Here is a 14,134-nt window from a genome sequence, read left to right as displayed (position 1 = left end):
CAGGCTCCTGTGCTCTCCCTGTGCTCTCCCCGTCTCAGGCTCCTGTGCTCTCCCCGTCTCAGGCTCCTATGTTCTCCCTGTGCTCTCCCCGTCTCAGGCTCCTATGTTCTCCCTGTGCTCTCCTCATCTCAGGCTCCTGTGCTCTCCCCGTCTCAGGCTCCTGTGTTCTCTCTGCAGATTCGAAGGCTGAGGATTGAGATTGAGAAGCTGCAGTGGCTGCACCAGCAGGAGCTCGCCGAGATGAAGCACAACCTGGGTAAGGCCCGGAAAGGGAAGAGCCTTTGGCTGCTCTAAGGCTGGGTCCAGAGGTGAACAGGTTGAAACGAGGCTGTACCCGGAGTCAGGGAAATCACAGTCCGCAAGGGTCCAGCCTGGAGAAGCCGAGCTGGGGGTGCAGACCCACTTTTCCCTCTCAAGATAACTGTGTTCTCATTTACCACCTTTACATGGGATCTGGGGATTGAACTCAGGATCTAAGTACTTGGCCACAAGTACCTTTACCAGCTAAGCCACATTGTTGGCCCTTTGCTGGTCTTTTTAATTCAAGAAGAGCTGTGAGGACTGGAGGAACCATTTAGTTTCAATGTAAGGGTCACTTGTAAATGTGTGTACTGCCTGGGATTTTTTTAGGAATCTGTGGTTTGATAGTTGCCCGGTTACCATAACAACGAGCCACAACATCCCCTGATGTTTCATTCAGTGTCTCAATAGGAGATTCTAAGAAAATTGTCTGAGTGCCTTTAGCATCTGTGTGCCTCAGTTTCCTTAGCTGTGAAGCAGGATGACAACGCTTATCCTCGAGTACAACTGGGTTTGTGGTACAGAATGCTTAGGAGCAAGTTCGCACCCAGTAGGTGCTGTGTATGTATTTGATTGACAGGAAAAAAAATCCAAAGTGACTGCTGAGTATTGGTTGTAATCATTTGAAGGGTTTGTGGAATTCCTACAACTTGGGGTTAGTCGGGATGACGTCACTGGGGTCTGCTGTCACCTACATAACTAGGCATGACACTGACACCACGGCAGGCTATGAGACTCGAGTGATGAATGTCCCAGCTGGGCTACTGTCCCAGGGCCAGCGAGCTAGCGGGGCTCCTTTCCAAGTCAAGACTTAGGCCGGGCCTGTGTGAAGCGAGGGGTCTGATGCCCGGAGTCCTGTGCTGGGTCCGTGATGTCCTCCTCCTCCACCAGAGTTGACCATGGCTGAGATGCGGCAGAGCCTGGAACAGGAGCGGGATCGGCTCATCGCTGAGGTGAAGAAGCAGCTGGAGCTGGAGAAGCAGCAGGCGGTAGATGAGACCAAGAAGAAGCAGTGGTGTGCCAACTGCAAGAAGGAGGCCATTTTCTACTGCTGCTGGAACACCAGCTACTGCGACTACCCCTGTCAGCAGGCCCACTGGCCCGAGCACATGAAGTCCTGTACCCAGTCGGGTAATGTCTGGGCGACCGCCTGGGGGGCTGCGTGGTGGGGCCTCCTGGCCAGGGTGCTGAAGGACGCTTGCTCAGGCTCCTACCACTTCTGTCCATAAACAACTGTTGCTCTGATACACAAGGGATGCAGGTGTGAAATTACATCTCAAAACCTGGCAGTGTCTACAGCCTTCAACAGCCAGATTAGCAGAGCTTTTGAGCCCCGGTGATCTAGCTCTGGGGTCTCTCTCTCTCTCTCTCTCTCTTTAAAGATTTATCATGTATACAGTGTTCTGTCTGCATGAATGCCAGAAGAGGACTCTAGATCTCTTCACAGATGGTTGTGAGCTACCATGTAGTTTCTGGGAATTGAACTCAGGACCTTTGGAAGAGTAGCCAGTGAGAGCACTCTTAACCGCTGAGCCATCTCCCAGCCCCTAGAACTCCTGTTCTTTGAGGCGATAGTGATCCACTGCCTCAAACAGGATGCTGCCCAGTTCTTAGGTAAAGGAAGGAGTTAAGGAAGGGACATGTTTCTTGCAGTCTGGGGTTTGGTGGGGAATGGTTCTTTATGGCCAGTGTGCCCCACTTTTGAGAATGTGAGAGCACAGGTGGTATGTGTTTGCTGGGGACTAATTGGTTGGTTATTGAGACTGCCTGGACAACTATTAGCTCCTTTTGGATGTTAGCAGGAGACACGACCTGGTAGCAGTTTCAGTGGCTTTACTTTGGGAAGTTAGGGTTTTGGTTAAGTGACTCTAGGGTACTGCAGTGTAGTTAGTCTCTGACATCACAAGCTGGGCTTTGTGGTATGGCGATGTCTCTGTCTCCAACTCTTCCCCACTCTTTTGCTCGTCCAGAGGCTCTGGGTCCCTCTCAAAGGATGCTAGTCTCTCTCACTCTGCCTCAGCTGGGCTGAGGTGGATCTAAGCCTAGTGGAGGAAGGCCACAGGCTTCCTCGGTGGTCACATCCTCTCCCCACAAGTTTCCTTTGCTTGGAGAACGTGTTCTCAGCAAAATGATTTAAAAGTTGAATTGCAGAGACAGGCAGATTTCTGAGTTCGAGGCCAGCCTGGTCTACAGAGTGAGTTCCAGGACAGCCAGGGCTACACAGAGAAACCCTGTCTCGAACCCCCCCCCCCAAAAAAAAGTTGAATTACTAGCTATTAAAAGGTCTATTTTCAAATAAAATTTGGAGCTCTGGGTTTTGGAGTTGGAAGCCCGTGCAAGATCTCTAGGTGGGTTTGGGAGGGATGGAGCCTGGTGGGGTCAGATCAGGACTGAGCTGTGGGGTCCTCAAGGGGTAGCATTTTTAAAGCCGGCCTCCTGGATTGTTCGCACATGGCTTGAAGCATCTCATGACTTCCCTGGTTCTCGTTGGTCCCCAGCTACTGCCCCTCAGCAGGAAGCAGATGCGGAGGCAAGCACAGAAACGGGAACTAAGTCATCGCAGGGCAGCTCCTCCAACACACAGTCAGCACCTTCAGAACCGGCCAGCGCCCCCAAAGAGAAAGAGGCGCCAGCGGAGAAGAGCAAGGAGAGTAACTCGGTGAGCATCCCCACGCTGACAGTCAGTCACCTTGTGCCAAGGACCCTTTCTATATCTATCACTACTGGATGTCCCTCGCCATTCGGGTTTATCTGGGTGGGGATTGGTTCTTTATGGCCAGTGTGTCCCCCCATGGGAGAACATGGGGAGCTGGGGTGGTATGTATGTGGGACCTTCAGCTGCTCTGTAGGGCTCCTCAAAGTTCGGAAGGGCCCTCCTCCTGAGGAGGTAAAACAGTCTCTTCTGCAACCCTGGAAGCCACCAGCCACATGTCCCTGACTAGAAGTGTGGTTGATGTGACCAAGGACCTGCTTATTTTAAAGTTACTTAGGATTTAAGTGGCCACGTGGGGCCAGTGCTGTCACACTAGACCATAGGGCTCGCAGCTGCTCGCTTCCTGTGGGGCGCGTGGTAACGGTTAAATGCGTGGGCCGTTTGAAGGGTCATGGCTGCTGATCTTTGCCTGCGCTTGTAGCTGTGCTGTGTACCTCGAGAGCCCAAATCATTAGATGGTCAGTAAAGACTGTATTGAGTATTGCCTGGTTAGAAGACTTACATGAAATACAGAGAGACTTTTGAACAATGTATTCCTTCTTTGTGCAGCAGGGTACTGGGTAGGTCTGAGAGTGAAGCTGGGGAAGTAGTGAGTGTAGTGGGAGCCGAGACAACAGGGATAGGTGGGGGAAATCACTCCAATGCTTTGTTTTGGCCTTTGCATCTAGTAAGAGCAAAAGGTGTGTGTGGCCATCCACCTGCCCTGGCTCTTGTCTGATCACCAGGTAGAGGCCTCTAAGGGTGTGTGGGGGGGGGAGTGGTAAGCCGTCCCATGATTCCCTGGGGTTCTATGGTCTCATCTTTTTGTTTGTTTATATTTCTAGACCCTGGACCTTTCCGGCTCCAGAGAGACGCCCTCCTCCATGCACTTAGGCTCCAACCAAGGCTCTGGTATGTTGCCCCCTGGTGGGCACATGGGGCTCTGTATTTTACTTGGTCACTTGGGGGAAGTCAAAGGATTGGGATTTTTTGGCCTACCTTGGATGGATTTGGGTGGAGGTGTGGCTAGGCAAGGTGTTATCCGGGTACCTCCTTGTATTGGTCACCCGCATGTGTTGTGTTCACTAAGGGCACCCTTCACTGGGACACAGGGTGGTCCGCTCAGGTCTCCGGAGTCCTCAGGGCAGGTTTGATTGATGAAGACCCTCAAAACCTTTCGTGATGAAAACAGTGATGAGTAGAACTTCTGTGTCGAGCCTCCTCTGGGGTCCGCTACTAGGTCTTGTGCAGTTTGAGCCTCCCTCCCTTCCTGGGAGCCTTGGGTGTCTTTTCCTATATTCTTCTGAGCTTATTCCCAGAATTCAGAGCCATGGCTTCCTTGGCCAATTTGAGGTTCTCTTCTGTTGTCTTGGCTCCAGGATTTTTCTTGTCCCTTGATTTCCTGTGACTGAAAACTGAAAGCCAAGGCTTTTCTTGTGCACAGTGAGTGCACAGAGGATTGCCACTGTGGGGGACAGTGGTCTGAAGGAGGGGAGGGGTAGGGAGGGGAGGAGTAGGGAGAGGTAGGGAGGGGGCTGACGGTAGAGAGCAGTCTCAGAGTGTAATAGTGATTGGAGACCTTAGGTGAAGGGAGCAGCCCCTCCCCCACTGTCCCTGGCAGTTCCAGTGTGTTGCTAAGCTCAGGTGCTCTGTCATCCCACCACATGATTAATTAGCATCATGGCTTGTTTTGAATTGTGGTCTTTGTTCTCATCCTCCTGCCTCAGCTTCCTGAGTACTGGAGTAATGGGCCTTTCCCACCTTTCCTGGCTTGAATTTTGCTCTTCCACAAAGACAGAGTGGACTGGATTCTACCAGTTTCATGCCCTTAGCATGAAACCATACTTTTTTTTTTTTAAATCATGTTTGAAGAGATGTCTTAGTGGATTTCCCACTTTTTAGTGATGATGATGAAAATAAGTTTAAAATAAAACAGGTATGGTGGCGCGGGCCTTTAATCCCAGCACTCAGGAGTCAGAGGCTGGTGGATCTCGGTGAGTTCTAGGCCAGCCTGGTCTACAGAGTGAAACTGGGTCTCAAATATAAACAAGCAAATAAGCCCAGGAGCTGAGTGAGGAGGACCGTAGGGATGTCTTAGTTCTGAGAGTGGAGCTAGCGCTATCCAAGTTAGGAGATCCCATGTGGGACTCTGGGGTGCTGCCGAGGAGATAGAGTGAGCTTGAGCAATGACCTTGAGGCGTCCTCTAGCAGGTCCATGTTGACCTGGTGGCTGTTGCAAATCACAAACAGCCAGTCGCATGGGTGGCAGTGTCCCAGCAAACCCTGGCCTGCAGAAGAAGAGGCTGTGTGGCTTGGGCCTGCGGGTTCCATTTGCTGTCCTCTGACCTAGAGAATCTTGGATCACGGGGAAGAGTAAAAGGAGACCTTAGGTCCTGGAAGAAGTGGCTGGGTGTGGGGGAGGGCGTCATGAGTTCCTAGAAAGCGGTGGCTTAGCTGATGTCTGTCATCGGAGCCAGGGCGTCTGTACAGGTGTCCCTTCCCTAGTGTGCCAGGCACAGTGAGTAACAGAGTCATTGTCAGTGGAAGCCAGAGATGGTTGTCCAGGCCGTACCATGTGGCCTTTGACTCCCCCCCTTCAGCAGTGTCTCCCCGCTTCCTTAGCATGCACACCTGGCAAAGGCCCGCCCAGCTTTCCATGTTTTCCTCAAGCTGCGCCTGAGCCCCAGGAGTTCAGTAGGAGAGCATCACCCAGGGGAACAGACTCTTCCCATGACGACACACACAAGTCTTATCACCCTGGGCACAGTTTCTCACCTGCTTGGTCACCTTACTAAGTAAGTCCCTACCATGAGCCTCTGCCTCTGCCTCTCTACTCCATAACGGCAGCATCCCAGGTTCTCTGTTCCTGTCAACACCTGCCTGACTCTCCCTGCCTCCACATCCTTGAGCATCAGGTGTGGGTGCTGTTCTGAGCAGACTTGCCAACAGTCTGTTTTGTTCAGCCAGGGCAACTTTCTGCACCTGACCCACCTCTCTGTTTCATCCTCGGCTGCTAAGCTGCCCGCTCGCTCCTCTCACGTCTTTCTGGGGAGCAGTGATAAATTCACCTGCATCAGCACACTATACCTCTCATCGCTGATAGACAAGAGGCACGGTCAGGTCTCTCTTGTCCTGGAAATGGATGTCAAACCCTTGAGCTCATGTGCCTAAGGGCTGAGGGATGGGGTTGACCTTTCCCTTCAGGTCATTTAAATAGTGACTTGGGTTTGTGGTTACTGGATTGAGCAGCACAAGCTGACACCTGTTCTCTCTGTTTCCCCAGCTCAGTAGAGCCTCCCTGGCTTCCCATCCCGCCTCCATCTCCCTTCTCACGCTCCCCACCCATCTGGCTTCTGTGTTGGCATGTCACTGTTGTCTTAAGAGATGGAGCCATCCATCCGGGTATAGTGACACATGCCTGTCTGTAATCTTTAATCCCGGTACTCTGGAGGCAGCGGCAGGTGGATCTCTGTGAGTTTGAGGTCAGCCTGGTCTACGGAGTGAGTACCAGACCGTCTAGAGCTACATAGTGAGACCATCTCAAAACCAAAACCAAAACAAGAGAGGTGAAGAGGAAGCCACTGAGAAGCAAGGGCATTTAGATGTCTAAGTGTTGTGAGGTTTATTATTGCTGTCATTGTTTTTCTTAGAGTGCTGGGCACGGATGCAATGCTTGGGACAGACCCCAAAGCCTTGCATATGTTAGGCTGCTGCTGTTCAGTCTGAGCCCCAACCCAGCCGACATGTTGTCACACATTATCTTTGACAAAGCCCAGGTTGGGGGTGGGGGGGATTTCAGAGCAAGCCTTGTCTTGGATCTGGGGTAAAGAGCAAGGCCGGGGCGATAGAGCTGTGGCTCAAAGAGAACAAACAGGAAGGCCTGAAATGTACGCCCAGGTAAAAGGCCGGGTGAGGCAGCATGCACCTGTGATCCCAGCAGACATGAGTTTCAGTGAGAGACCCAGACTCGAAAAAAAAAAAAAGAGTAGAAATGATAAAGGCATTCATTGACCTCTAGACTCCACACTCACATTTCCATGGTACATGTATACCCACACACTTACATGTACACACACTCACACATGTACATACTCTCATACTTACATGTTATATGTATACCCACCCACTTTACATGTACACACACACTTACATGATATATGTATACCCACACACTTTACATGTACACACACTCACACTTACATGTTATATGTATACCCACACACTTTACATGCGCACATACTCACACATTACATGAACACCCACACATGTATACACACTCATACTTACATGTTGCATGTATACCCCGACATCCCCTCACACGTACATGTTACAGTGTACCCACCCACCTACACACACGCGTACACACTTACATTTTACATGTACACCCGTACACGGACACATGTTACATGGATCCACACCCCCACACACTCACACTTATATGTTACATGTATACACACACACACACACACACACATTACCAGGCCTTTTATGTAGTATTAAGGATTGAACTCAGGGCTGCACCTGTACCGGGCAAGGGATTCCCCATGGAGTCATGTCTCTAGCATCAATTTGTCCTTTAAGGGTTTTAAGCAGAATGTCCCTGCATACAGGCACAGAAGGTAGACTAGACCCGGCAAGGTGTCCTCCACCTGACTCCACTGCCGTGGTGGCCCTCTGGACTTCCACAGGCCTGCTTTCTGACCCATCTTTAGAATGTATCAGTGACCTTCGCCTCCCTGATTTCTGATTGCTTTATGTGGTCTGGCCACACTTGGCTGAGCGAGCCTACCCTCCTCGCGGCCTGTCAGGAGAGTCTTGGCAGCTTGTCTTCTTTCTCTGTCTCTGCTTGTGGCCTGCTGAAGACTGAGAGCATGCACGTTCCGAGGTCTCTTCTTGTCTCCGCTCTCTCTGTGAACGGTTGTAATCCTCAGGTGCATTTGCACTAACTGTAATGGCACAAGTCACCTAGGCACCTGGCCAGGCCGGTGATTCTCTCCTCCTTCCTCTTGATTCCCTTTTCTCCCCCTATTAAACTCTTCAGGATATTCTTTGTTTTTTTTTTTTTTTTTTTTTTTTTTTTTTTTTTTTTTTATTTGTTTGTTTGTTTGTTTTTCAAGACAGGGTTTCTCTGTTATAGCTCTGCCTGTCCTGGAACTCACTCTGTAGACCAGGTTGGCCTCGAACTCAGAAATCCGCCTGCCTCTGCCTCCCAAGTGCTGGGATTAAAGGCGGGCGCCACCACTGCCCGGCAGGATATTCTTTAACGTACATACTCCTTCCGCTTCACATTTTTAGGTCTTTAGGCACTTTTGCTCTGTAGCCAAGGCTGGCTTTGAAAGTCATGATCCTCCTGCCTCAGCCTCCTGAGGGCTGGGGTGACAGATGATGAGCACACTTGGCTTTTCTGAGGATTTGGATATAGTTTGTGGATGGCCCTTTATTTCAGCCTAGGGTTTAGTCAGCTGGTCCCTCCCAGTTCCTGTCCCCTGCCGTCCTCCGTGTGGCCCTCCTCCGTGTGGCCCTTGCTAGCCCTCCTCTTCCTCACAGACCGTCAGTCTCTGCTCTGCTCTGCTCTGTCCTGCTGTGTGGTGCCTGACACCCTCGTGCACCTCAACCCAGCCTCAGTTTCCCTGCTAGATCCAGACTTTGGCAGAGCTTGAAGCTTGGAACATTTTGCTTTCAAAATTCTGAGCATTTGTGGCTTGCAAAGTACGGGGCTGCTTTTATGTCCCAGTATGTCCTCATATGTCCACCTTCCTCCCCGTGATGTGGCGCTGTGTCCAGCGACCCTGTTTGTGGTTTACACGAGTTTTTAAGAGCCCCATCACCTATAAGCACATCCAATTGAGTGGCCTACATGAAGGAACAGCTAGCCGTGGGTGTCGGCCCCTGGGGTTGTGTGGAATTTCAGCTGTGATGGATTCTAAGGCTGCCTGTGCTCTCTTCAGTTAGCAAGAGGTGTGACAAGCAGCCTGCCTATACCCCAACCACTACAGACCACCAGCCGCACCCCAACTACCCAGCCCAGAAGTGTAAGTATGACCCCGTCTCGGGGGAGCCGCTGGGAGTCACTCCTGGCATGCAGCAGCTTTGTTTCGTGTATCCGTGTATCTGTGTGTGTGTGTTTGTCTGTGTCTGGGTGGGCGTGTCCTGTGCTTCGAGTGTCGTCTCCCTCTGCTTGGGCGTCAGTCCTCTCGTCTGTTCCTCTTGCTAACTGCTGTAGGTTTGGCCTTTTAGAGCCTCTGTTTATCTTGCCGGGCTCAGCATCTCCCCTGCCGTGATCTGCCATGTGACCCAGCATCCTGGGCCCAGTCCACTTGAGGCTCAGGCCTATGGATGGACCTTTGGTATCTCGAGTTCTGTTTCTTTCATGCCCCCACTGATCTTGGCTCTCTCCACAGCTGGAAGGACTTGGTGATGTGTGACTATCCATGTCACCCCATCAGAGACCTAGAAGATTATGTGAGCTCGCTTAGAGGACCGTTTGGAACGCTGATTGTCCTTTTAGAACAATGCCCCCTTCTGGTTGAATGTTAAAGCAACAGGAACTTTTTCTTTTTCTTTTTTCTTTTTTCTTTTTTTTTTGCATGTGCTTTGTGAATAGGCAGTAAGAAGGGCAGTCCCCCAGGGGCAGCGGTGGTCCCTCCTCACTGACTGCGCTCCATCTTAAGCTTGACCCTCCACAGCTCAGGAAAGTTAGAGAATCTGGGAGCTTATTAAGTGGTCTACAGAGCAAAGGGATCTTAGTGGCCGGACATTAAAGCGGTCATCGTGCCCACAGTTTGGGGCTATTGTCCTCTTCTGAGATAGCTTCTGTGACTCTTCTTTTAGCTTGCTCGTTGCTTCCTCAGCCACTACCTAACTTGCTGCCTTTGTGTCCTCAGAGCCATCCCATGTGTCCGTTGGGTTCTGTATTGGTCACTGACCCCTACATGGTCCTTACTGGGAATCTGTGGAGTCAGTGGCCGGGTGGGCTTAGCCATCTCATCTGGTTCTCATTTCTTCTCTTACAATCTCTTCCTGGTTTGGATGTGAGTCTTATAAATTAATCAGGAGTTCTGTGAGGAGACCACATATGCCAGATTCTGAGGGTCTTTCTCCAAGAGCCGAGGTCAGAGGCAAAGTGCATGGGCCCCCCCCTTGGGATGGTCCAGTCACTTAACAGGGCAGGGGTTCCCCGTCACCTGGACACCACCATCACTCGCTCACCTTCACTTTCTGCAAGTGTGACACCTGTTGATCTTCCAGTTAGCTGTAGCTGAAGCCTAAAAGCCAGCTGCCCTCACTCTGTGGGACCTCGGGCAGCTGTGGGTGGCTGGGCTGGAGGGAGGCAAGGTGGGGGGAGGGGGGTTGAACTTGCTGCCTTTCCTCCCCAGACCATTCCCGGAGCAGCAAGGCGGGTTTATGGAGCAGCAGCGAAGAGAAGCGAGGGTCATCCCGCTCCGAGCACAGTGCAGGGGCCAGCACGAAGAACCTCATGCCCAAAGAGTCCCGGGAGTCTCGGCTAGACACCTTCTGGGACTAGGGGTGCATTGTGAGCCAGAACACCTCCCTGTGGGAGGGGGAAACAACCCAAACAACAGGACGCAACAGAAACTGGAGAACAGCCACCTTTAGAATTCCCAACACTCAGGCTCTGTCCGTGGGCTTGGCTGCAGGACAGCAACTTGACTCCATCCCAGCTCCGGCCTTGGCTGGGACGGCTCTACCCTGTGAGCCAAACACTTTAGGTGTAAGTAGGTACACTTTGTGATGTCACTGACCTAGCGTACCTTTCCTTTTCATATCTATACTGACCTTAACTTATAAAAAAAAAACAGAAAAGAAAAGCAAGTTATATATATAAAAAAAATCTACAATTAAAAGAATGTTTTGATAATCCAGGGGCTGGTTAGTTTAGCCCGCTGGCCTCACTGTGGTGTCCGGGCTGGGCCCAGGGATTGATATTCTCACATAGGCCCTTGTCTTCGGATAACCAGGGGAGGGAGCCACTGTTACCCCCGCAGCACACCACGATCCGGGCTCTGAGGCTGTGCTGCCCTGAACCCGCCACACCAAGCCATCGGCCCCCTCACAGACCCTAGGAGACACAAGCTTGCTGGGCTCGAAGGACACAGAAGTGTGTGTGTGTGTGGTGTGTTTCCAGCTATGGTTCCTGAAAGGGCAAAGCAGCCTCCTGTTTACAGAAGGTCCACACGAACGATCCCCGTGGCATCCCGAATGCAGACGGCAGATGTTCGTGCTCGTGCTGGGGCGTCGAGAACGCAGCCGGCATTCCTGCAGGGAGACCCCCTTCTCTCTACTGAGTTTTTTCACATAAGCACTCACACAGATCTGTGAAGACGTGCTTCTCAGAAGCAAGGACTCAAAAGGCAAGGTGCACGGCGAGGCCACGCGAGCCCGGGGATGGAGCATGTATGTATTATTTATCTGCTGGAGTTCTACGTTTTTATGTAAGCATGAAACACAGGCAGTGTGAGAGAAAGCCAGGACCCGACATGCTGTCCGTTAACGCTACGTCTGCTGTAGTTCCGTTTTTTGTATGTTGTGTAAAACGAGCATCGATTGAAGCAAAAGGTGATGTGTGTATATCAGAAAAAAAATTAATTGTATATCATTCCAGTACATTCCGTTGTACATTTTAGTCTCCGTTTACTTTCTCTTCATTGTTGATAAGAGAATGCAAGCTGCGCATTGTCCAGCTAGTTTACCCCTACTAGAGAGAAGAAAGGAAGAAACGCTAGAAGAAAACAGGAGAGCGGGAGAAAATTAGTGAATTGAGGTCGTCAAAAAAAACAAAACAAAACAAAAAAACAATCTAGCCTAGCTGGCCTTATTTGGGAAGCGTAACTGCTTTTAGCATATGGGAGTATTTTTTCACATTTTCTTTGTATAAAATTTGTATTAAACTTAAATATCTTTTTTGATGATGGCGTTTCTTCGTGACTGAGCAGTGTTCTCTCGCGGTTATGATCTTTTGGGTTCCCCTCCCCCTTGACATCCCAAGTTTTTCAGATTCTTAACCTTTTTTTTTTTTTTTTTTTTTTTAAAATGAAACCCTTTTGGCAAAAGGGTTTGTTCATGACAGTCTGCGGTGGGTCAGGGTGTGGCTGTGTCAGGTTTGAATGGCCACAAGAGACAGGTCCCCCTGAGGTCCTGGGCACCCTCCAGGGGCATGGCCTGGGCTGGCGCTTTCTTAAGGTCGTGGTAGCTGCAGCTGTGCTAATGCCACGAGAAGCAACTGACACATCAGCCTTTGTCTCTAGGCCAGAAGGTTCGTCTTGGAAGGCTGAGGATTCCCAGGGCCATCTGGGTAGAGATACCCATATTTCTGGCCTGGGGCTCATGCCTGCATACGTGGCACCTGTGGGGGCAGATGCTCAGGTGTGGGTTCCAATTGGGTGGTAGTTGTGGTGGGGAGGGCTGACCTGTTCCCTCCTGTGACCTTAGGAGTTAACAGGGTTATTAAGGGGCTGCCCTCAGCCACCTCTAGGCCTTCCTTTCCTCTCCTGAGCTTTCCACAGACATTTGAAGAACCGACGCACCTACTCATGGATAGGAAAATGGTGTTTTTTTTTCTTTTTTCTTTTTTTTAATGTGAATTTTAGCCTGGGAATATGGCTCAATTTGAAGAGTAATTACCTGGCTTGCACAAGGCCCTGAGTTTGATCCCCAGCATTTCATAAAACCAAGCGAGGTAGCACACACCTGTAATCTCAGCATTTGGGAGGCAGAGGCTGGAGAATCACAACTTCAAAATCACCCTTGGCTAGGTAATGAGTTAGAGACCAGCCTGAGCTACATGGCACCCTGGCTCAAATAAATGAATGGACAAATAAACTATGCAAAATTTGATTTTATCATTGATTCAACTGCCAAACCCAGTCACATGACTCCTTTGAAAGGGGCAGTGTAAAGGCTTTTCCAGCCACCCTGCCTGACCAGTGTCCTTGAATACCCCTCGGGGTCCAGCATTTACACAGTGCAAACTCCTCTCTCCCTCTGTATACTCAAATGGGACATTTGACACACTTCCCAACGAGCTTTGTTTCACTTAGTATTTTGATTACGGCCAAAATGTCGTCCGTCATTCCTTACACTGGGCAAGTGTGTTCTGTCACGTGGACAGTCCTCACAGTCTCTGCCCCTCTGTGGCTGGCAGATATCTCCAAGCATCATGGCACATGCTCTGGTCTCATTGGAGTCACGATTGCCTCCTGAAGGGTCAGTGTGTAGCAGGTAGACGAGGACACCGCAGGCCGTGACACGGCTGCAGGCTTCTTGTGACCTTGTGCTAGGCAGAGGGCCTCACACTAGCTATCTGTTACGGAGCTACACCCCCAAGTCCTGAGTTGAGTTTTCACATGCCAAACTACAAGTCTGAACCCACAGACCCCGCCGCAACCCTCTCCATCCGCTTGGCAGGGGAAGGCAAGGAATCTGAGGCAGAAACTGGCCAGCCAAACCAGTTAATGCGATCCAGTGCCCTCGCCACCTGGTGGCCATGTGCGGAACTGCAGCCTGTGGGCTTAGGGAGACCACTAGGGACAATAAAACCGAAGGTGCCAAGTGTTTATTCCAGCGCCACAGTTTGTTAAGTCACACAGTCATGACCGAAATGTGGCTGGTGTCTGTACACATAGAAGTATTATCCTTGTTGAAGACAACTGCATACATCATGTTATTCTAGGTGGTTCTAGTTGTTGAAGGGCAGAGAGAGGGCATGGCTGGGAATAGTTATTCTGGGGATCTGACATCTGACTAGCCTCCCCCCCACCACCAGAAGGCAAGAAACTAACCTGGATTATTTTTAAAGCATCTCTTTTATTGAAACGTACTGTATTGTATGTGTGTATAGTGTCTGTCTGTCTGTCTGTGGAGGTGATAGGAGGATTTTGTGGAATTGGTTCTCCTTTCCATGTGGATCCCAGGGATTGAACCCAACTCATCAAGTTTGACAATAAGCACTTCTACTCAGTGAGCCATCCTGCTGGTCCCTGAGGCGACAATTCTTAATGGTGATTGAGTATTTAAGGGCACCTAGAAAGACAATTAAATGCGTGGACACCACGACCCCTTTGGAATGACATCAGCCCTCTGAGGTGGGTCTGGCCAGCAAAAATTTCCAGATCCAGAGTGACC

At 50.6% G+C, this 14,134-nt stretch overlaps 1 protein-coding gene across 21 annotated transcripts in view; it reads left to right on the top strand.

Annotated features, from left to right (window-relative positions):
• The window catches only part of Zmynd8 (zinc finger MYND-type containing 8), a 99,108-nt gene extending 87,183 nt beyond the window's left edge, over nucleotides 1-11,925 (top strand). For 17 of the 21 annotated variants that reach the window (XM_031372774.1, XM_031372791.1, XM_031372783.1 and 14 more), the window contains 6 exons: nucleotides 178-256; nucleotides 1,192-1,431; nucleotides 2,799-2,959; nucleotides 3,838-3,904; nucleotides 8,941-9,024; nucleotides 10,369-11,925. In XM_031372774.1, the coding sequence (XP_031228634.1) occupies nucleotides 178-256; nucleotides 1,192-1,431; nucleotides 2,799-2,959; nucleotides 3,838-3,904; nucleotides 8,941-9,024; nucleotides 10,369-10,517 (780 nt within the window). In that variant the 3' untranslated portion in view covers nucleotides 10,518-11,925. The remainder of the gene's footprint in view (nucleotides 1-177; nucleotides 257-1,191; nucleotides 1,432-2,798; nucleotides 2,960-3,837; nucleotides 3,905-8,940; nucleotides 9,025-10,368) is intronic. The other 4 variants (XM_031372788.1, XM_031372784.1, XM_031372794.1 and 1 more) reach the window with 1 other exon arrangement.
• Nucleotides 11,926-14,134: the final 2,209 nt, after the last annotated feature.

The sequence above is a fragment of the Mastomys coucha genome, unplaced genomic scaffold, assembly GCF_008632895.1.
Source record: "Mastomys coucha isolate ucsf_1 unplaced genomic scaffold, UCSF_Mcou_1 pScaffold15, whole genome shotgun sequence".
NCBI classification, from domain to species: Eukaryota; Metazoa; Chordata; class Mammalia; order Rodentia; family Muridae; genus Mastomys; species Mastomys coucha.
Note: the sequence above shows the minus strand (reverse complement) of the source record. Positions and strands in the feature narration are given on the sequence as shown.